This window comes from Anabrus simplex, chromosome 2 (genome assembly GCF_040414725.1).
Source record: "Anabrus simplex isolate iqAnaSimp1 chromosome 2, ASM4041472v1, whole genome shotgun sequence".
NCBI classification, from domain to species: Eukaryota; Metazoa; Arthropoda; class Insecta; order Orthoptera; family Tettigoniidae; genus Anabrus; species Anabrus simplex.
The window spans coordinates 7,343,438-7,367,260 of NC_090266.1; the positions used below are offsets into that span (position 1 = coordinate 7,343,438).

Consider the following 23,823-nt stretch of genomic DNA (forward strand, 5'->3'; position numbering starts at 1 on the left):
AATTCCTTCAGATTTTTCACGTTACTTTTATAGACTGAAACCCAGGAACGCGTCTCTCCCACGAAAGCATGATCAATAATGTCGATCGCCTCTTCCCAGTCCATAAAACCCTTCCTCAATCCGTTTTCCAAACCGTTTTTCTACTATTTTAAGGAATTCTAGTGGGTTAGTTTGTTTCCCATTGAACTTCGGTAATTCTATTTCCTTACTGTAAATCCCTCCATGACTTTGGCTCGCAGTGTTACCTCGCCATATGCGTGCGTCTGCCATCGCTATGCGGTTCTCTACATCTTTATCTCTTCTTTCAATTTAATTCACTACAGTGTTCTGTTTTCCTTTCAGTGTCTTAATTTCCACTGTATTGCCTTCTACCATCGCAAACTTTGCTCATTGTTCCCTAGTGTTCTCTTCTATTATACACGTAACCATCTCGATATTGTTTTGTACCTGTTCCTTAAATTCTCTTATTTCTTCCTTTTGGGTCTCAACTTTATTATTATTAATACTTGTCACCTGTGTCTCTAAATCCTTTCTGGTGCTGTTGCTTTCTTTTTTCATTAATCCCAACAACTCACTCTTCTGCTCTGCAGATTTCTTTTCTACCTCTTTTTTTGTTTTGCTTAGTTGTCTCTTTCTGCTTGTTAACTCTTTCATTCTGCTTGAATAATTCTTGTAACTGTTTGCTATGTTCGTCCATCCTTTTATTAGCTTCGACCTTGTGTTCATTCAATGCCTTACTTAATTCTCGTTTAGTTTGTTCTACTTCATTTTTAATTTCTGATTTAGTTTGTTCCAATTCCTTTTTTATGTCATTTTTTCTTTCAGATTTATTTTGTTCCATTTCATTCTTATTTCAGATTTGCTATCCTCTATCTTACTTAACATTAACGGCATCATTTCAAGTAACTGATTATTGTTACTCTCAATGTTAGGGCTAACCTCCGCCTCGCCCCCCATCGTACTATCATCTGAATCTAACGTAACTTCGTCATTCCTACTCTTATTCCCTTTGCTATCTTCGCTCCTACTATCTGTTTGCTCTTCAACACATTTATCTACCTCTTCCTTAGAATTACTTATAACACCACCCTTCAGCACGTGTCCACTACGCAGCGTCATGTCTTTCTCCTCTTGCTCAGCCATGCTACCCCCAAAATCAAACACACAAGAAAAATATAACGTGGATAACCAACAGTTACCCCCAAACTACTGATTTTATACTTCTATACCAGTACTTAATGATTTACGAGCCCCACAGTTGCGGCGACAATATGTCACGTACCCTCTCGGACCACAGATGTTTGACAAAATTATAACGTGTCGGGTCACTTTAATATTAAAATAAATAAATTATATCTCATTGTTTCTCCATAAACAATATCCCATGGGAGCCAGCCTTCAAGCTTATGGCTTGAAAACGGAAGTTGATAATTAATAATAATAATAAAAATACGTAATGAGACTCAAAAAACTCCCAGGGGTAGGGTGACGGGACACAAATCATTAAGTACACTAACTTGGAATTTGATGATCATTAATAATAATTTTAGAACATACAAATTAAAACAGCTATTTATTAGGATGTAAAACGTGACGCAACCGCGTATTAACGAAATCTGAACTTACGGAAGCAAAAGAAAAATTGAATGAAAAGAATCGGTTTTTTCTGAAACGACATGTGTCAAGATTTTGCCACAGTTGAGTTAAGGCAAGTAATACAGTCTTCAAGTATAGATGTATCGTTTTCTGCAGAAACTACACATGTCACTGCATTGCTTTATCTGGTAGCTCTGCCTGGTAATGATAGTTTGTTGGAGAAACAGCACTTGTCACTGACATGTGCACGTTTTAGGTGGATATCTCCAAGCTAAGATTTATTGACATGTGCTGTTTCAGAAGAAAACGAGTCAAATTAACTCTAAGAAAATGAACTGTTGCGCGAAGACTTGCAGTAACTTAAGCCTTTAGCTTACCATGTGTAGACTCTGTTATCTTGAAGCTGATGATGTGTGGATCTCTCGTACCGGCTGCCTCATCTGTTGTTGGATTCCAGCCCTGCCTTTAACACTTCCTACTTTACTCCTTACATAAAGTCGTAATGAGTCCTAATTTTAAATGCAAAACCACCATGGGTTATGTTCATGGAGAGAATACACTTGTATTCTTCCGTATTACGGAACAGTAGTGTAGCTAAATTCATAATATAAGCTCTCCTTCCCTATACTAGTCAAAAGCGGTCTCCCGTGGACTACCTCTCGTCATTGAGACAACAAGTCCCAATGAGAATAACTTTTGAGTAGTATATACTCCGATGCGAAGTGAATTAAGTTAAAATCTTCTCCGATGTGCAGACGTAGAATCGCAGTAAGAGTGCCTTCCAAGAGTATCTCAGTGTCTAAGAGTGAGAATAAGAATGTCCGAATACGAGTAACAATCTGCTTACGAATAAGAATAAGACTGTCCTCTCCAGCTCTTGTCTTCGAAGTATATCGGTTCAAAAGTCTCCTTCCATCAGCCATATCACATGGTCCAGTAAGATTCGAGGTCCCATCCCTTCTCCTATGTATTGCTGTGAATCCATCACGTTGCTTCATTACGTTCATTCACATAGGCTGAACTTTCCCGCTGAAATAAAGCGTCAGGTAGCGAAGTTCGAAAAGTGGGCGTTTATAATGTATCAACTGTCTCTTCATGACGTGGAGGGGGCAAGATTTCTCGCAACTTAGATGATGTACTTTTCCTGGATATGGGCTTAAATTAGCCTGCTGACTCTGGTCACCTCACAACGGCTATTGGAAAATTTACTGCAAGTTATTAATATGAATGATGTTGAAATATTTTACCCAATATGTGGTTCGTTCAGAATATGTTATAGCCGCGATCCAAAGAAATGAAATGATGATTGAAATTATTAATTTAAAAATGACACATCAGTGATTAAATATATACATCTTATCAATTAATTATATGGTTCAATAATTTAAAACCTGCAGTGATGTCCCAAACATCACAAGTGGACACGAGATCCTGTTTTGTCAGAGTTTTAATCGTGTAGTTTCCATTCTGAACAGGTAAATTTAGCTAGGAGATGTTCAGTGAGACAGTTTCGTACATGTCAACTCATTAAGCTGTATCACGGACCTAAAACTAACGAGTTGTCACCGCTTTAATACCTAGTAATGGCTGAGAAAGGAATAAGCAGGTTGTCGAAGAAAAAGGTGAAGAAAAGTGCTGGGAAAAGGGTGAGGAATCATGCTGGGCATGGACTCATCAATAAGGTGAATGATTTCTTCCTTTTCAGCTTCATCTTCCAAGTTACCAGAACTGCGGGACTGGAACACAACTTGACATCCTGGTATTAATATGTTAGATGCTGCCTGCAAACGGCTTTATATTACTTATCTTTAAAACAATCCTGGAACCAAAACGTGTAGCTCATAAAAATCTGGTTCGTAAATCTATGCAGCGTGTGTCCTCACCTAGTGCCTAACAGCAGCCGTGCAATGAAAAGAAAACTGCTACTGGGTAGTGGCAAAACAGCGAAGACAGTAAAGTAAGAAAGGACAGAAGAGATTTATTGTAGAAAGAAAATGTATATATTCTAAAATCAATACTAATTTCGAAACGTATTTTAGGTGTTATTTAATTGTTTAATATTAATCCTACCCTACTGCATGCCCTAAATTATCTAGTGCTAATAATGTTGACTTGCAAGTTCAATCTTGTCTTATGACGTAGAAGAAATTAGAGGTAAATGTTCGGGAATAAAAAACACAAGATTTAAAGTACATCGTCTTTATTAATCCATGAATTGAAGTTGTTATAAAAACCAAGCCATTTGACATAAGTTTATTTCCACAAAGTCGAATAACACGTTCGATTAAATAGTGATAACAATATTTTGTTTTCTGCAGTTCTTCGGTGTTAGAATCCTCTTTCAATAGGCTGTCCTCTGAGCTCGTGAAGTAAATATGTAACTGGGTTAGTAAGCTTAACACTCCTGATTTGAAAAATATCTGTGCTCCAGTTTGCGTTTGCTGATGCGGACGAAGTCGCCTTTGTAAAGTGATGGCGGCGCGGATCAGCCATTTGATTGAGAGGTGAGTAGCTTCTAAGCGTCGTGTATACTTTGTAACAAGACTTTGATAGTGCGATGAGGTGCATCGTGTTAGGTAGACACGAGTCTAGGTGGCAGATCAATCCAACGATATGAACTTCGAGCTGTAAATTCTTGCCACATCATTGTTTTGAGTGTACGATTAAAGCGTTCTGCAACGCTTGCCTTGAGATTGCTGTACGTAGAATAGTGAGGAATGCCAATAATTTGAGGTAAGAAGAGAAATCCTTGTTGTAAAACTCTTTACCATTTTTCGGTTTGAAGAAGCCTTGAGCAGCGTTTCGATTCTTCAACAATATGTTTAAATGCGTCGCTGAATTTAGCTGCTCTCTTAGAATGTACAGGTTGTGCAAACCTAGAGTGCACATGGATGACAGCAAGTATATATTTATACCCCTTGTATCTAGAGGCATTTGCAAACATTTCTATTAACTCTACTTACAAGATATCGTCTTTTCCCCGTGTAATAACGCGTATGTGCGACGTGCTGGCTTATGTAATTCGTGTGCGATACCTATCTTTACAAGCGGGGTCTTATCTTGACGGCCCATTACTGAATAATACACGCATATCGTAATTCTCTCTCTATTTCTAGAATTTCTGATTCGTGACTTTTGTGACCAGCTTCTTGCGATGCTCGTAGAAATTGTAATCGTTCAACGATTAATTTAGGGTCATTCCAATATCTTACGTCTACATACGGCAACAAAGGCTTGTTGATAACATTAAGACCACGTGAATTTGGTTGATGTGACGGAAACAGTTTTAAAATTTACACTCATTCTTATGGCTCTTATTTCCATTTACAGGTTCTGCCGTCTTGTAATTACGTCGTCGTCTTGCGTCTGTAGCAAAATTATAGCTTTATATTTTTACGATCATCTTGTACAATTGTATCCTTGTCAGGTAATCGTGAGAAAAGAAATTCCAAGAAAACTTTAGTAGTTTCTTGCAATTAACCTTAACATTTGCATTACCAGCTACAGTCATCTTCTTAGCGAATACCGTACGTTGTGTCAGTTTGTCCTGCAAAATTGTTTTCCTATATAAGGAGCAAAGAGAAATCCATATTTATTTCGAAAAATGTCTTACGCTGATTACGAAACTCTTGCGTGATCATGACCTGCACTGTTTGCTGGACTAGCAGCTCTAGGGTCTTTCTTGGGTGGTGCTAGTGTTCTAGCGAGAAGAGAAGCAACAGTTGAAAGAGAGTGAATGTGATTTCGCGGCAAGGGCATATACGTGAAGCTAGCGCTTGCATCTACATGTCTACTGAATGCACTGCCTCATCGGGCTCTGACCCACGAAGAAGGTTTTGCGTTTGCTAGTAGGAATTCATTATTTTCGAGGTGTGTATTTGCGCTGTCAACTACCAACATAGACAACGTTAAACGTAAATCCAAAGTTGGGTATTTCTATAGCTATGGAGACCTACCTCCACCATTCGAGCTCATACTATATTTCTGAACAGTACAGACATTGTTTACAACAGAAACCGCATGCAAAAGTTCAATAAACGCTTGTGCGGTCGATTATGTGTTATGTTCTCATATCAAACCCAGACGGTAGACAAAGAGCAACAGTGTGCACGTGATGACTAACCGGTGAAAGAACGTTCGCTGTACTTGGAGAAGGACCTGAAACAACAGTCTAACTTTAATCCACTGATTGAACTCGGTCAACAGCTGCGTAGTCTTGGACTTGTGCTGTTTGAAATCTACAATATAATCTATAATGTGCGTGATGGCGTAAACAAGTTATATTAGGATGCGTATGTGCTGACGCTACCACCAGGCAGTTATTCAGTAGACGATATGCATGAGTACATTGAAGGTACTTTAATTCAACAGCTTAGAGAAGAGAGTTTGAGTAATTATAATTACAAATTCTCAATTACTGTAAGCAACATCACACATACATGTGTTATTTAGTCATAATTTAGGATTGACTTCAAATCACAACCCGATCCGATTGAACCATTGCTTGGATTTTCACCAAGAGAGCTCATACCGAACGAACTTTACGAGTCTGATCAATATCTAGCATTCTTGAATGATCATCATGTAAACATTACTATTACAGACTTGAATAGTAATCAACTTTATTATTACAGAGGAAAGTGGATAGACAATTCGTGAGAAACCGTCAGTAGTCCTTTATCATCCTGTGTCTGTAAAACATCACTCTTAGGCTTGTAAATAAATACAATCAGCGTATTTATTAGATAGGCACACGTACGTAGCTTATAAATTTCATCATAAACCAGTATGAAAAAAATCTATAATACACGGTGTACAATCCGGAGACGTTACACGCTACAACAACGAAATGGAACGTTATGAACACAGTACAAACTGATGAAGTGAGCTTCATTCTTATCAATCTTTTATGTTTGGACTCAATAACAATAATGGAATTCGCTTTGTCATTAATCAGCAAGATGTATACACACTATGACACGTAAGCTACCTCTATATTGATGTACGAGTAGATAAGTCAGATGGAAGTGGACCAAGCACATCTCAACTAAGCAACCATGGTCTAGCTTTTCTACTTTCTGAAGCGCTATATGAAGTAAATAATGAGGAAATCGGTCGAAGAATGTTGGTATTTTAAGTACAATGTAACTATTCCCTTCTATTAGTGTTGAAGGATGGGAGGAAGGTGTCCGAAAGCTGGATGATCAATGAGGACGGCAATTTTACAGGCATGTTATCACTTAAATATATTTTGGCTTCGCAGAATTATTTAGACGTATTATAATCAACGCAAAACCATAGCTAATTCTGATACGTGATCGAAGACGTTACAATTCTCTGAAAGCAGCAGAAATACCAGTGGAATCGAAAATTACACTTCATCGTATATTGTGGAAGATTCCACATGTAACTTTATCTGAACGAGAAAAACATCGATTGCTCAAGATTGTAGAAAATGATACACCATTACCTATACGTTTTCGGGGTTGGGAGCTGCATGAATATCCTGTGTTACCACCTACAAACAAGCATAACTGTGCTGTTAAAACGTCACATTTTACCGAAAAGCCATTGTGTATTATTTTTGAATTTCAAACCCATCGTTATTTCAACCACGAAAAAGATAGCTCACAGTTTGATCACTGTAAATTATGAAATATAAGACTATATCTCAAAGGAATTACGCATCCACAGAAAAACATTGACATTAATTTTGAAAAATAAAAATAAATTTTGGTTGCTCTATGACTTGTTTTGTAAATTCTAATCGTCATATTATCAGAAAGAAGGTCGTCCGCTATTTCCCCCCCCCCCCACCAAGAATTTAAAAATAAAGCACCGATTGTATTTACAGACTGCTCATATCTTGACGAATATATAAAGGAATCTCCTGTCGATATCCGTTTGAAATTTGAAACATCTGGAAACACAACAGCATATAGTCTTATTATTCATACGAGTGATGTCACTTACCATAAATATTTGTGTGAGCTGCTACATCGTACACCATGGAACAGTCTACACGCCTACGGACAATCGTCTTGGAAACAAACAAAACTATGAATGTGCATCCTACCAGCGTAACTAATACGGAACATCTTCAATCAATCAATCAATCAATCAATCAATCAATCAATCAATCAATCAATCAATCAATCAATCAATCAATCAATCAATCAATCAATCAATCAATCAATCAATCACTACTGACCTGCATTTAGGGCAGTCGCCAGCAGGTGGCAGATTCCCTATCTGTTATTCTCCTAGCCTTATATTAAATGATCGCAAAGAAATTTGGAAATTTATTGAACATCTCCCTTGGTAAGTTCTTCCAACCCCTAACTCCCTTTCCTATAAACGAATATGTGAACAAATTGTCCTTCTGAATTCCAACTTTATCTTCATATTGTGATCTATCCTACTTTTAAAGACACCACTCAAAATTATTCGTCTAATGATGTCCTCCCACGCCATTTCTCCACTGACATCTCGGAACATACCACTTAATCGAGCAGCTCGCCTCCTTTCTACGAGGTCTTCCCAGCCGAAACTTTGCAAAATATTTGTAACGGTATTCTTTTGTCGGAAATCACCCAGAACAAATCGAGCTGCTTTCTTTGAATATTTTTCCTTTCTTGAATCAAGTAATCCTGGTGAGCGTCCCATACACTAGAACCATACTCTACTTAAGGTCTTACCAGAGACGTATATTCCCTCTCCTTTTCATCCTTACTACAAATCCTAAATACTCTCATAACTGTGTACAGAGATCTGTACCAATTATTAACAATCGTTATTTATGCGATTATCCGAATGACTATCTTTTCTTATATTAACACCCATGTACTTACAATGATCCCCAAAAGGAACATTCTCCCCATCAGCGAAGTAATTAAAATTCAGAGGACTTTTCCTATTTGTGAAACTCACAACTTGACGTTTATGCCCGTTTATCATCATACTATTGCCCACCGTCCATCTCACAACACTATGGAGTTCACCATGCAGCCGCTCACAATCTTGTAAACTATTTATTACTCTGTACAGAATAGCATCATCTGCGAAAAGCCCTATCTCTGATTCCACTTCTTTACACATATCATTCATATATATATATATATATATAAGAAATCATAAAGGTCCAATAATACTGCCCTGAGGAATTTCCCTCTTAATTATTAAAGGATCAGATAAAGCATCGCCTACTCTAATTCTCTGACTTTTATTTTCTAGAAATATAGTCACCCATTCAGTCATTCTTTTTTCTGGTCTAATGGCACACATTTTGGCCAGTAGTCTTCCATGATCTGAACTATCGAATGCCTTAGATAGGTGAATCGCAATGCAGTCCATTTGGCCTCCTGAATCCACGATATCTGCTATATCTTGCTGAAATCCTACAAGCTGAACTTCAGTTTAATAACCTTTCCTAAACCCTAACTGCCTTCTGTCAAGCCAGTTATTAATTTTGCAAACATGTCTAATATAATCAGAAAGAATGCTTTCCCAAAGCTTACATGCAATGCATGACAAACTGACTGGCCTGTAATTTTCAGCTTTATGCTTATCACCCTTTCTTTACACGCAGGGGCTACTATAGCAACTCTCCATTCATTTGGTATAGCTCCTTCAACCAAGAAATCATCAAATAAATATTTCAACTATGGTACTATATCCCAACCCATTGCCTTTAGTATATCCGCAGAAATTTTATCAATTCCAGCTGCTTTTCTAGTTTTCAACTTTGTATCTTACTGTAAACGTCATTATTGTCATAGGTAAATTTTAATACTTCTTTAGTATAACTCACCTACCCTATCTGGACATTATCCTTGTAATCAGCAACCTTTACATACTGCTGACTGAATACATCTGCCTTTTGATAATCCTCGGATACACACTCCCCTTGTTCATTAATGATTCATGGAGTGTCCTTCTTTGAACCAGTTTCTTCCTTAGAGTACCGATACATTCCATTCCATTTTTCACTAAAATTTGTATGACCACCAATTATGCTTGCCATCATGTTATCCTTAGGTGACTTCTTTGCTAGATTCAATTTCCTAGTAAGTTCCTTCTATTTCTCCTTTCTTCCATAACCATTTCAATCTCTATTTCATTCCAACTACCACCTCCTTCTTAGTCTCTTTACTTCTGTGCTATAATATAGTGGATATTTACCATTCCTTACCACCTTTGAAGGTAAAATCCTATTTTCACATTCCTCAACAATTGCTTTAAACCCATCCCAGAGTCTGTTTACCTTTTGCCGGAGATCATATTTACTTTTTTTAAACTCCCTCATGCCTGTTTCCTCAGCCATATGGTACTGCTTAATAGTCTTAATTTGAATACCTTCCATTCTTTCACATTTATGTTTAACTACGACGCAAACAGCTTCGTGTTCGCTAATACCGTCTATTACTTCGGTTTCTCTATAGAGCTCATCTGGCTTTTATCAGCACCACATGCAAAATATTCTTCAATCTGGTTGGTTCCATCACTTTCTGAATCAGCTGCCCTTCCCATATTAACTGATTTGCCATTTGTTGTTCATGCTTCCTGTCGTTCGCATTACCTTCCCTTTGGCATTTAGTAAATTGAGATGACCTGCTACTATCACATTCTTTTCCATATCATTTCCAACATAGCTGATTTTCCTATCAAATAGTTCTGAATCAGCGGCAGCGCTACCCTTTCCCAGTCTGTACACTCCAAAGACATCAAGCTGCCCATTATCTTTAGAGATGAGTCTTACACCCAGAATTTCATGTTTTTTATCCGTAACGTTTTCGTAGCTTACAAATTCTTCTTTCACCAGAATGAATACTCTCCTTCCTACCATTCCTATCCTATCTCTACGGTATACACTCCAGTTCCGTGAAAATATTTCTGCATCCATTATGTCATTTCTCAGCCATGATTCAACTCCTATTACAATACCTGGTAGGTATATATCTATTAATTTACTTAATTCGATTCCTTTGTTTACAATGCTTCTAAATTTGAGCACTAACATTTTTATGTCATCCCTACTTCATTTCCAGTTCCCGTTCGCTTAACACCGCTCCCTAGGCCACCCCGTTTCCCTGAATGTACCGTATTTAACTCACACAAGTAAGTGAGGCTATGAAGATGTTCTATAAACATTGAACCATCCATCAGATGCCAAAACGTCTGATTCAGTGTTTACCACATGGATTTTTATCTACGTTCGCTGCTCTTTTCGTAGATGCTTTTTGAGTCATCCTTCCTCTCCACAGTAAGACGTCAATCGATGTAGCTTTATGCAGACCCTGTCGACGACTTTACAAGCATCCAGGTAGAAATAGTTCGGATGGGCCTAATCCGTAAATAGAAAACTGTACACATTAGATGGATGAATATTTTCCCTTCATTACAGTACCTGATAACGATTGAGAAAGGAACAAATCACACGAATAACAAGAAGATAAGAACTGCATTACCTTTTTCGTAGTAAAGTATAACGTGCACAGTATAATATATTTTAAAAATTTCATAAACAATAAATGTTTTGTTTAATTTGAATATTGCAGGGAGCATTACAATTTTCTGATCTTGCTCCCTCTTCGCAGTAAGGTGATATGTAGTACAGCAACATTTTTGGCAGCCTAACCATGACTATTTTATAACCGGTATTAGTTTGTTTAACTTTGTAATTAATTACATAATAAATATTTCATTAAATGCAAAACATTATACATATTGCGTTCCCTTTGTCTCCTCACACCTACCGAAACTATTTACACTCATACTATATACAAATATTTTAGTTTACTAGAGTGTAAACTTGATAACGAACAACTCAAAACATGCATAACCATGTCGGTATATTACGTGGTGACGTGTAGTCGGCATAACAGATCATCTCATCCTCTACTTTTGGCAATCTAGACCGGTATCGACATTAGATACCTCTTCAAGTGTATTGATAATTAATAACAAAATTATGATTTTGTTCGTTCGAAAACTGTACAATTAGATGTACATTACTTTTCATCACATTATCTATTTGGTCAACATTCAAGCCTTCGGTTTAGATAATCCCGGGATTGATTCCTGTTTAGATACTAGGGATGGATTTTATAACAGCGACTGTGAAGTTAGGCTTGCTCATTTATTCAATATCTGCTTCTGTCACGCGCTTATATTGCTAAAAAAATCACGTGGTGTACTTAGTAAATAAAAATTACGTGGAGTGAAGTTACACACTCCCCCCAAGATGACATCTGTGAGGTTAGGCCTGTTCTCTTATTCAAATTCTCCGCCTCAGACGTGCTTATCATCCGCACTCTTATTCAAATTAAGCGCTTCACACCTGTCAAACAAGAGCACGTAGTCGTGTTCCAGATGAGGAGTAGGAGAGAAGGATATCCGATCGTAAAACTGGGCCCAAGATGGCGAATGTGTTGTTAGACCCCTCCAAAATGGCATCTGTAAGGACGGAAGTGCATCCGTCAGTAAAACTCGGCAAAGGATAGCGAATGTGTTGTTAGGCTCATGCACAAATGGCGACGGGAAGGGCATCTATCCGTAGACATGGGCCCAAGTTGGCGACAGTGTAGTTAGGCTCTCCAAAATATCCTCTACGCAAGAAGAAAGGCATCTGAACGTAGTACTGAGCCCAAGATGACGACTGTATAGTTACGTCTCCCGAAAATGGCGATGGGGGGCATGTATCTCTAAAACTGTGTAATTAGGCCCCTGCAAAGTTGCGACGGGAAGGGCATCTGTCCGTAAAACTGAGATAAGATGGCGACGGTAGTTAGGTCCCACCGAATTGAGATGGGAAGAGAATTTGACAGTAAAACTGGACCATGTGTGTTTAGGCCCCTTCATGATGACGTCGGGAAGGGCATCTGGCCATAAAAGTACGTTAGGCCGTATGTGCCCCTCTGGTGGAAATATCAAAATGGCGACGGCAAGTTCATCTGACCGCAAAACGGTGCCCGGTGTTGTTAGGCCCCTCCAAAATGGCGACTGGAAGGGTATCTGACCATTAAACTAGGCCCTGTGTATTTAGGCCCCATCCATGAGGTTAGGCATGCTCTTTTATGCGAATTCCCCATTGCCCTACTATTCAATATGGCGTCGAAGAAATCCGGAAATCCCCATTGCCCTACTACTCAAGATGGCGTCGGGAAGGGCATCTAGCCTTGAAAGTGTGGTTAGGCCCCTTCATGTTGGCGACTGTGTCCATTGGGAAAGACATCTGCCCGTGCAACTACGCCCTGTGAGGTTAGGCCCCTCTATGATGGCGATTGTGAGGTTATGGTTGTTCTGTTATGCAAAATCCGCGTAGGGAAGGGCATTTAGCCGTAAAAGTGAAGTTAGACCCCTCCAAGGTGGCGACTATGAGGTTGGGCGTGCTCTCTTATGAAAAATATGCCAGGGACAGCATGTATGTATGCTAGGGTCGATGACCTTGTTGAGGTTCAATTACTGCAGGTGCTGACCCAGAACAAAAAAATTATGACGTTTGTTTGTTTTAGAACATACATATCCCTACTACTGACTGTACATAGATTATGTGGGACGCTTCCCTCAATGAAAAGGGAACGGCAACAATTCATCCTTGAGTTTGTGGATGGTTTAGCGCAATCTTCCCTTACTAGACTCGCCACTGCACAAACTAATATTTCCTGCCTCAATTATATATTTGCACTATTTGTACCGTGTGAGCATGCAGTTTCCTTCCAACCTATTTCGCAAGTTCTGTTTAAATTTCTGTGTTTCACACGAAGCTACTTCCTACTATTACACCCGCCACCCCTCGACCAGCACATATTGCCTTCCACCACGAATACCATTCTCGTTGGGATACATATCCTTGCATTGTTTTTATTTGGCTTTCAATTCGGTCGTTCATGAGTCACTCAAGTTCTCGCTAATCTCTATTATATTCGATTTTGTGTTCCAATCACTCCATTGTATAATTTGTGGTTAGTAAACGAGCTCTTAGCGGAGACAGTAGGTCCTGAGAATATCCAGAATCTATGGAGGAACGCTAGGATTAACCGTAAGACCTCTCGTAAGAGAGTGAAAATGAGGTATGCTGTATGCGAAAACCCACCAGTTTAAAAGTTGGAGATCATGTCATGATAAAAAATTTTGTTCCCTTGGGAAAGCTTGCCCTCAGATTTCATGGGCCCTGTGTAATTATGTATTTTATCACACCTGTCATCCCTCTGGTAAGTAATCCCGAGACTGGAAGGATTCTTCTTGTTCACCTTTCTCAAGTAAAGCCTATATGAAGGCCTACCTCCCAGTTTCATAATTGCCACGAAGTAATTAAACCGTCGGATTAATTATACTTTTTTCCTTAGGGCATTTTATAACCGTAATTTGAAGTATTATAGGGCAAGCTCGTATTGTAGAAAGTAAAGGTAAGGAGAAGCACGTAATCATATGGTTAAGTTTCGTTCCAAATTTCAACATTTTTTTTTTATTTCTTCATTTATGAAAACCTTCCGTTTCTGCGTATTCCGCCATAAGCCGCTCCTGCCTCCAAACTTAATCAGGAACTCCGTGTTTTCCCTCTTCCATTGTCGAGAGTTACTCTGGCCACAAAATTTTACCTTTACAGTGAGCTTGCGCAACATTACACCTGAAGCCACGAGCAGTCAACCTGGGGTCGGGTAACACTCCGAACTCTGTCTTCGCTGGAAGATGCTGGGATGCAGCACTAAAACTCAAACTCAGTCCTTGGGCGGAACCTTGCTCTTTGGTTTTTCCTCTCATCACAGAAGGATCACCAACGAGGGCCTAAAAATTAATTGACATCAAACTTCCGTTAAACAACAGAATTTCACAACTCAATACACATTCATCTCCATTATAGACCGTTATGCCTTTCAGAGTTCAGTCTGCAAGTCTCTGTGACTGTACTAACCGCCGCCACAATTCTCTGTTTGCAACTAGTTCTGTGGTCTCGTTTGATTCTAGACCTCTTATCATTAAAGAGACAGAAACTGAGCCGAACCACCGTCGTCTGCTCTTTCCTCTACTTCTCTTACCCTGCATAAAAGGGTACATTATCTCATACGGTTCCCGTCCTCCTCCATTCACCTGATATGACCCAAACACCGAACCCGGTTCAGCGTATAGCTTCCTTTATCGAGTTCATTACTAATTTCACATTTATTACCTCATTCCGAGTACCCTCTTGCCTTTGTTTCCCGCTATTTGTGCCACCAACCATTCTAGTTACTTTCATGTCTGTTCCTTCTAGCTTATGAAGTAGACATCCTGAGTCCACCCAGCTTTCACTCCTGAAAAGAAATTTGGTTTGATAGTTGACCAATATAAAGATAGTTTCGTCAGAGGACTGACTTCCATTAGCTTTACTGAACCTTGATTCAATGTGGCTTACTATATTACCACCCTGGGAGAACTCTCATCCTTAATATTTGAAATGATTTACCTGCTCCAGATGTTTATCCCCAATATGGCATTCAATTCTCTTGGATTCCTTACCCACTGACATAAATTTAGTGTTGGAAAGGCTAATATTTATAGCTTACAGAATCTATTTTCAGTTTCCAAGATAATACTGTAATGGTTATAGTGTCCGCCATACCAACTTGCTACGGGCCCGCCTCGTCACCGTATTCGGACCACCCCCTTACTTCAGCCACTCCAATCACGTGCAGCACTTTAGTGCTAGGCCAGCCACTCTCGCCTCCGCCAGCGGTCCCGCAGCAGAGGACTACGTAAACGACTGGAAGTTTAATGTGGAGTCTTCTATTTCGCGAGGTTCCTGGATCCGTCGAACATCCGGTCTATTCCAGAAGGGCTGGCGCAGGTATATAAGAGCAGTTACTTGCCTGCAGTCAGTCAGTCAGTGAGAGACGGAGTTAGTGAGTAAGAATTGGTGAGAGCGAGATTGAGTTCGCTGGAGCGCAGTCAGTGATGGCCTGGGAGAGTACAGCTCTTGCCTCTTGCAGCCGAGGGCTCGTTCCTGTTTCCCTGATGTCGTGTGTGTGCGTGTCCCTTGAAGCGGCTGCTGGAAAAAACCTTGGGTGTTCTGGAGCAGCGCGAAGGGAACACTGGGTGCCGACGTGTGCAGACTGCGAACGGAGTTCGACGGATTGAGTGAACAGCGGATACTATCCCGAGCTGCGAGACTGACGTGTGGGCTGTAGACAGTGACAGCGCTAACGAGTGTGAATTAGTGAGTGTGGTGACTCTCTGTGTGTGTGTCATTATAGATGGACCATAAGAGAAACTAAGAGAGAGAGCGCGCGAACAGTATAAGTGTGTGACCGTGTACGTGTGTAAGTTGTAATCTCGGCTATCGTCTGTGTGTGTGTAAATCTGTAATTGTAGTGCTAAGTTAATAAATCATAGAAATAGGACGCTACCAGGTGCTGTACTCATTTATTTACTTATTTACCCCGCCAACACGTCACAATAACCTTCAGTAGATGATCCACGTAAACTACCTTCAATTCTCACTGCAGCTCAATTGACAAAATAATTGGCACTGATTGATTTCAATAATCTCTATTTTCTACACTTAACCCCATAGTCACCCAGTACGGTGAAAACCTTTTCCCTCGGTACTCTGTCACATGTGTTCTCTAGATCTACAAAACATAAACTCAACTGTCTATTCCTCTCATACCACTTTTCAACTACTTTACCTGTCGAATGCTGGAAATCTGGTCCTGATTAGCCTCTATGTGGTATTAAACCACACTGGTTATCATCCAGCATAGCCTACTCTCAACCACTCCCTTCTGGAATCCCAGTGAACACCTTGTCTGGTGTACCGACTAATGAGATACTTCTTGTTCACTTGCTTGCAGATCGATGCAATTACAGCTTTTTTCCAATATTAATATACTACCACGCGACGCTAATCGTATTATTCTTTGAAGCCATTTTATCCCTACCTTCCTACTATATTTCACCATATCAGTCTAATTACATATCTTGATGCTGTTTCATGACAATGGAGTTTATTTACCAACCTTTCTAATTCCCCAGACGTCATTTTACTATCATCATGTTCCTCCTCTCCATGAGCTCGGTTGTTTGCCACGTCACCAGGAGGATTTTCTTTCATGTCCAGAATATTTTCAAAATATTCCCCCCTCCCATCTAGACATTCCCGGGGATCCATTAAGTGTTCACATCATTTTAGCCTCTTCATTACGGTCCAGAAAGATTTCCCTGCTGCCTGGGTTTTCCTTTTGACATTATTACCAAACTCTTACCACAATTTCTTCATGGATTCACAAGCAAATTTTTGCTCTGTTTCTTTCATGTACGTAGGGTTCCTCGTCCGAAATAGTCCATTTTGAAGCCATTTGTGATACGTATTCTTCGCTAAGTTTACAAGATGCTCTCACTTCGTTATTCCTCCAGGAGTTTCGCCTTTTCCCGATTTTTCCTCCGTGATTTTCCTACGCGTTCCTATGATGTTTCCACTGCAGTATCATTGCATGCCACCCATTCTCAATGAAGTGGCTGTCATTGCCTGAGGAGCTATGAAGAAAGAAAGGAATACATTCTGAAGCACGATATAAAACGTAGTATGAATGATGTGAAGGTCCACGATATTTTGCAGTAAAGTGACAGTGAATTCTAACCTTAATCGCTGGGAATGTAATAGGCTGTTTACGGATGTGACATTCATCTGTTCCATCATGCATAATCATATCATCCAATGACATTTGAATCGGAACTGAAAGTGATAAAAGAAAATGAACAGCCATTCAGTACAGTTTTCTCCTCAAAACATCTTAGAAAATGAAAATGACGTATCATATGAACAAACAACTTTTATGCTACACAGGAAGGTGCAGTATATGGTTCAGACAAGTCTGGTTGGCAACGATGAAAGGCGCTGTAAAACATTCGAAATCAGTAAACGGAACAGGTTCCTGACGATAATAATTTCCAAATTTCATTTCGGCATTTTCATAATTTTGAAGAACACGTTTTACGGATGGGCCTGCTGTACAATCAACTATGTGTGTAGCTAACATGCTTTCCGTTGAAAAGTATTGCGAGCATCTGTCACATATAAACTTTTCTTCTGTGTGCGATGAAAGTTGCGAGCTTAACAAACGTGAAAGTTTTGTTATAAGACAGTAGTGGCTTGTGTTTTCATCGCAAACATACAAAAGATGAATATGGTGTTCTTTTGGGGAAGAAGCTGTATAAAGTGGTCCAAAAATACTCTCTCCGTTTACACCGTGCACAGAGAATGAAATATTAGGATTGTTTTTCTCAAATTTATAAATGTCTGTTAAGCCCATTGGAAAAGTAACACCTTAAAATTTTGAAGTATGTTGCAACTCAATTAACAAAACATTATATTGTGAAGATCTTGAAGGATTATGTGTTGCTGGTTTTAATGCCAATGCGATACACAATTGAAAGCAATAGTCATCTTTATTCTTAACATTGATTACAGATTTCTCATCTGCAATGGCTTTAGAAAGTGCGATATATATTCCACCTAAAATGAACGGATCAAATTTACAGACGAGAAATAATTTGTAGAGCTTTATTCTAGCAGATTACAAAATATCGGAACAACAGCTTTGTCATCTTCGATGGTATATGAAAAGTTTCTTGAAATTAATAATTATCTTTAAAAAGAATAAATGAACATAAAGTGAGAATGCGTAGTTTGCAAAGAAGACACTTTCCTTCAAATATATTATAGCATGATATTAAAAACGCCCTTGGATCTAAAATATTCAATGAACTTTTTATATTACCTCTTATTATACGTGATGAAAATCATGTATTAATAGTTTCCCAATTAGATGCCATGACATTAAAAAGTTATAAAATTAACTGATATTCAATTCATACTGTATGTGCATTAATTAAATATCAACAAAACTAAGAATACATGGGTTATTTTCTGTTCCATTATAAGACAAGGCAATTGTTCGTTGATTTGTATTTTGTAATTCCAAATCTCTTAACGCATTGAATCTGTTAGGGAGAAATACCATAAAATCTCCACAGGTAGAGAATACTGTATCACCAAATCTTGTAGTTAATCTCTGAAGTGAATTAACTGTAAATTGTTAATTAACAGCAAGATGAGTTAGTCTTCTTAAAGGTGTCCCTGTAATCCGTCCCAGGTTGTTATTCCTTTTAAAATTTTCCAAAATAAAATACTATTATTAGGCTATTTTTTAACAATCGCATAATTGAATCATAAAAGGCTAAAAACATACCTTTAAAACTTAAATGATGTACACTTTGAAAGTGGATACAGCAAAGCACTCCCCAGTCATTTCTGCGATCGTTGAAAGAGGCTACATCAAAGCACTCTATTCCTTTCTGCGGACAGTAAACGTTTTATCAGTATACGTTTTGTCGCTCTGATATTATGTGCCTTCTTTTAGAAATGAAGATAATATCTAACAAGAAAACAGAAATATAAAATTAAAATAATGATAATATTTTATACATTTTCATAAAATCAATTTACTTCTTCAGATTATGTAGAAAATCAAGCCGCAAGATTTTTGTTAATAAGTGTAGACAGCAGATAACAATCACCGATGCTCATGGAGTAGGCAGCAGATAACAATCACCCATGATCATGGAGTAGGGAGCAGATAACAATCACCGATGATCATGGAGTAGGCAGCAGATAACAATCACCGAAGATCATGGAGTAGGCAGCAGATAACAATCACCGATGATCATGGAGTAGGCAGCAGATAACAATCACCGATGATCATGGAGTAGGCAGCAGATAACAATCACCGATGATAATGGAGTAGGGAGCAGATAACAATCACCGATGATCATGGAGTAGGCAGCAGATAACAATCACCGATGATCATGGAGTAGGCAGCAGATAACAATCACCGATGATCATGGAGTAGGCAGCAGATAACAATCACCGATGATCATGGAGTAGGCAGCAGATAACAATCACCGATGATGTTGGAGTAGGCAGCAGATAACAATCACCGATGATGATGGAGTAGACAGCAGATAACAATCACCGATGATCATGGAGTAGGCAACAGATAACAATCACCGATGATGATGGAGTAGGCAGCAGATAACAATCACCGATGATGATGGAGTAGGCAGCAGATAACAATCACCGATGATCATGGAGTAGGCAGCAGATAACAATCACCGATGATCATGGAGTAGGCAGCAGATAACAATCACCGATGATCATGGAGTAGGCAGCAGATAACAATCACCGATGATGATGGAGTAGGCAGCAGATAAAAATTACAGATAACGATGGCAATTATCATGATGGCCTTCTAAAAAGGAAAAAGTAGTCGTAAATATATATTCATTTTAGGTATAAAATATAAAGATATATTCGTTTTACGAACAGTACACACACACATGTGCTTACCTTTACGTGAACTTGTCGCGAAAGCTGCGAGAGAGGGGAGAATTGATTGTTCGCTTATATATGTGCACGTACCCGTCAGCATTGGACATTGGACTGCTTTACACACAACTAGATATTATATTAGTTCACTGCTGTTAACGAATAACCAATAATGATAATAATTATTCAGTTTTAAAATAAAATAAAAACCCTCTGATATACACAGCTGTTCTCGGAAACTATTTTCAGGGCTGGCGACTAGCATTTGCCTGGTATGAAAATGTGAAACCACGGGAAACCATTTTCATCAGCTTATACATAAGTACATTCGTTTGTGACCGCGATTACACACACACACACACACACACACACAGATATTTGTTCACTGCTGTGAACGAGTAAACAACAATAATTATCAATTTTACGGGAATATGAAATATGCAGTCATATCCAAACCGAGCAAGTAACGATACGGCATGGGCTTTACGTCACTGACACAGCGACCATGTTCTTAATTAAGGTACAGTCCCAGGATTTGAGTGGAGGAAACTACAGAAAACTATTCTTTAGGGGATGTCGGCGGTTGGATACGAACTTACTATCTCCCGGATGTACGCTTAGCGCCTCTAAAAGTTGTACTTCCTCTTAGAACAATAATCACCACCACCGAATACAAGCTCATTACTGAAGCGATCTAAAAGCACAGCTACCTCTATCGGTATTATTATTATTTTTATTATTATTACTATTACTATTATTATTATTATTATTATTATTATTATTATTATTATTATTATTATTATTATTATTGTTATTATTATTATTATTATTATTATTATTACTATCATTATTATTATTATTATTATTATTATTATTATTATTATTTCGACTTTCCTCAAATAGATAGGTCTTATACCTACAATGAGGGCAGGAAAGGTCTTGGAGTGGGAAGCAAGTGGCCGTGTCTTGAATTAAGGTACAGCCTCAGCATTTGCCTGGTGTGTGAGTGGGAAACCACGGAAAACTGTCTCTACCGCTGTGGACAGTGCGATTCGAAATTACGATATGCCGGATGCATGCTCATAGCTGAGTGACCCCAACCACACAGCCAACTTACCATCAAATCGACAAGCAGGTAGCCAGATTATGTGAAGTTAAAAATGCATGCACACGGTAGTTGCGGCTATACGATTATTTATTTATTTATTTATTTATTTATTTATTTATTTATTTATTTATTTATTTATTTATTTATTTATTTATTTATTTATTTATCCCAGAGAATCACTGGAGAGGTGGAGGGAATATTTTGAACATCTTCTCAATGTAAAAGGAAATCATCTTGGTGGTGTTGTGAACAGCCAAGGTCATGGGGAGGAGGAAAATTATGTTGGTGAAATTATGCTTGACGAAGTGGAAAGGATAGTAAATAAACTCCATTGTCATAAGGCAGCAGGAATAGATGAAATTAGACCTGAAATGGTGAAGTATAGTGGGAAGGCAGGGACGAAATGTCTTCATAGAGTAGTAAAATTAGCATGGAGTGTTGGTAAGGTACCTTCAGATTGGACAAAAGCAGTAATTGCACCTATCTATAAGCAAGGGAACAGGAAGGATTGCAACAACTATCGAGGTATCTCATTGATTAGTATACCAGGCAAAGTATTCACTGGCATCTTGGAAGGGAAGGTGCGATCAGTGGTTGAGAGGAAGCTGGATGAAAACCAGTGTGGTTTCAGACCACAGAGAGGCTGTCAAGATCAGATTTTCAGTATGCGCCAGGTAATTGAAAAATGCTACGAGAGGAATAGGCTGTTGTGTTTATGTTTTGTAGATCTAGAGAAAGCATATGACAGGGTACCGAGGGAAAAGATGTTCACTATTAAAATCAATCAAAGGCATTTATGTTGACAATTGGGCTTCAGTGAGAATTGATGGTAGTATGAGTTCTTGGTTCAAAGTACTTACAGGGGTTAGACAAGGCTGCAATCTTTCACCTTTTCTGTTCACAGTTTACATGGATCATCTGCTGAAAGGTATAAAATGGCAGGGAGGAATTCAGTTAGGTGGAAATGTAGTAAGCAGTCTGGCCTATGATGACGACTTGGTCTTAATGGCAGACTGTGCCGAAAGCCTGCAGTCTAATATCTTGGAACTTGAAAATAAGAGGAATGAGTATCGTATGAAAAGTATTTAGGTTGTGTGTTGTCCGAGGATGGTAATATAGTAAATGAGATTGAATAGAGGTGTCGTAAAGCTAATGCAGTGAGCTCGCAGTTGCGATCAACGGTATTCTGTAAGAAGGAAGTCAGCTCCCAGACGAAACTATCTTTACATCGGTCTGCTTTCAGACCAACATTGCTTTACGGGAGCGAAAGCTGGGTGGACTGAGGATATCTTATTCATAAGTTAGAAGTAAAAGACATGAATGTAGCAAGAATGAATGCTGGTACAAACAGGTGGGAACAATGGCAGGACAGTACTCGGAATGAGGATATAAAGGCTAATTTAGGAATGAACTAGATGGATGAAGCTGTACGCATAAACCGGCTTCGGTGGTGGGGTCATGTGAGGTGAATGGAGGAGGATAGGTTACCTAGGAGAATAATCTACTCTGTTAGGGAGGGTAAGAGAAGTAGAGGAAGACCAAGACGACGATGGTTAGACTCCATTTCTAACGATTTAAAGATAAGAGGTATCGAACTAAATGACGCCACAACACCAGTTGCAAATCGAGGATTGTGGCGACGTTTAGTAAATTTGCAGAGGCTTGCAGACTGAACGCTGAAAGGCATAGCAGTCTATAATGATAGTGTATTTATTTATTTATTTATTTATTTATTTATTTATTTATTTATTTATTTATTTATTTATTTATTTATTTATTACGATTTTCCTCAACTAGATAGGTCTTATGACGACGATCAGCATCCTGTGGAGCCGAGGTCAGTCTCAGCAAAATGCACGCTCCATGCAATAACCAGATAAAAAGTGTTGCACATGTTGAGAATATTATCTAGAGGGCCTTATGACAACGGCCTGAGAAGCAACTAACAAGCAGAAAAAGTAAAGAATATGCACCTTGTCCGCCACTGTAGTGGTTAGTTGCTACCCCTGGAGGCCAAGGTTCGATTCCCGGCTCTGCTACGATGCGTGGTACGAGGGGAGGAACGGGGTTCGCTCATCCTTAACAGGTAAACTGAGTAGAAGTGGGTTCCTTTCCTACCTTTGCCATCGTGGCTTCTAGGCAAATGCAAGGATAGTACCTAACTTACAGCTACGGCCAATAATTCGCAGCCTGAGGTAGGTTCGATTACCATTCATCTGCTCCTCTGGGTTCCATTCCCGGATAGGCAAGGGGTTTTACCTTGATCTGTAGAGGACTGCACAACCTACGTCGTGTTGACTACGTAATCTGCACGCCATCGGGGCTGTGCAGATGCTGTGCTGTTAGATGGGACTTAATTCCATTTCGAACCGGGCAATGTGACTAGAAAACAGGCTGTAGATTTTTTACATCGAGCAGATATTCCGAATTATTTAATAATAATAATAATAATAATAATAATAATAATTGTACCGGGCGGTACACCTCCACTCCGCTAATTTAAAATGTGCGCCTGTTGAAACTCCTCTGCTGGAGGAAGTCTGAACTTTATTGACAGTATTAATTTTCTACCTTCTCAGAAGATGTCACCACGTGGAAAATTTTGAGTTTTTGAACTGTGTCATTTTTGATGTGTTTTTGTTTCGCTTGAAGTAAGAAGTGTGAACTTTCTCTTCTAGAGGACACTACTGAAGATCTACAATAGTGCAACCTAGTGCGGAGTCAAAGAACTATTTTTTTGGAGAAAATTTAATTT

At 38.9% G+C, this 23,823-nt stretch overlaps 1 protein-coding gene across 1 annotated transcript in view; it reads left to right on the forward strand.

Moving 5' to 3' along the window:
• Nucleotides 1-23,823, forward strand: part of LOC136863901 (dynein beta chain, ciliary-like) — a 5,220,903-nt gene that overhangs the window by 5,091,395 nt on the left and 105,685 nt on the right. The window contains exon 81 of the mRNA XM_068226514.1: nt 3,530-3,553. Within this exon, the coding sequence (XP_068082615.1) occupies nt 3,530-3,553 (24 nt within the window). The remainder of the gene's footprint in view (nt 1-3,529; nt 3,554-23,823) is intronic.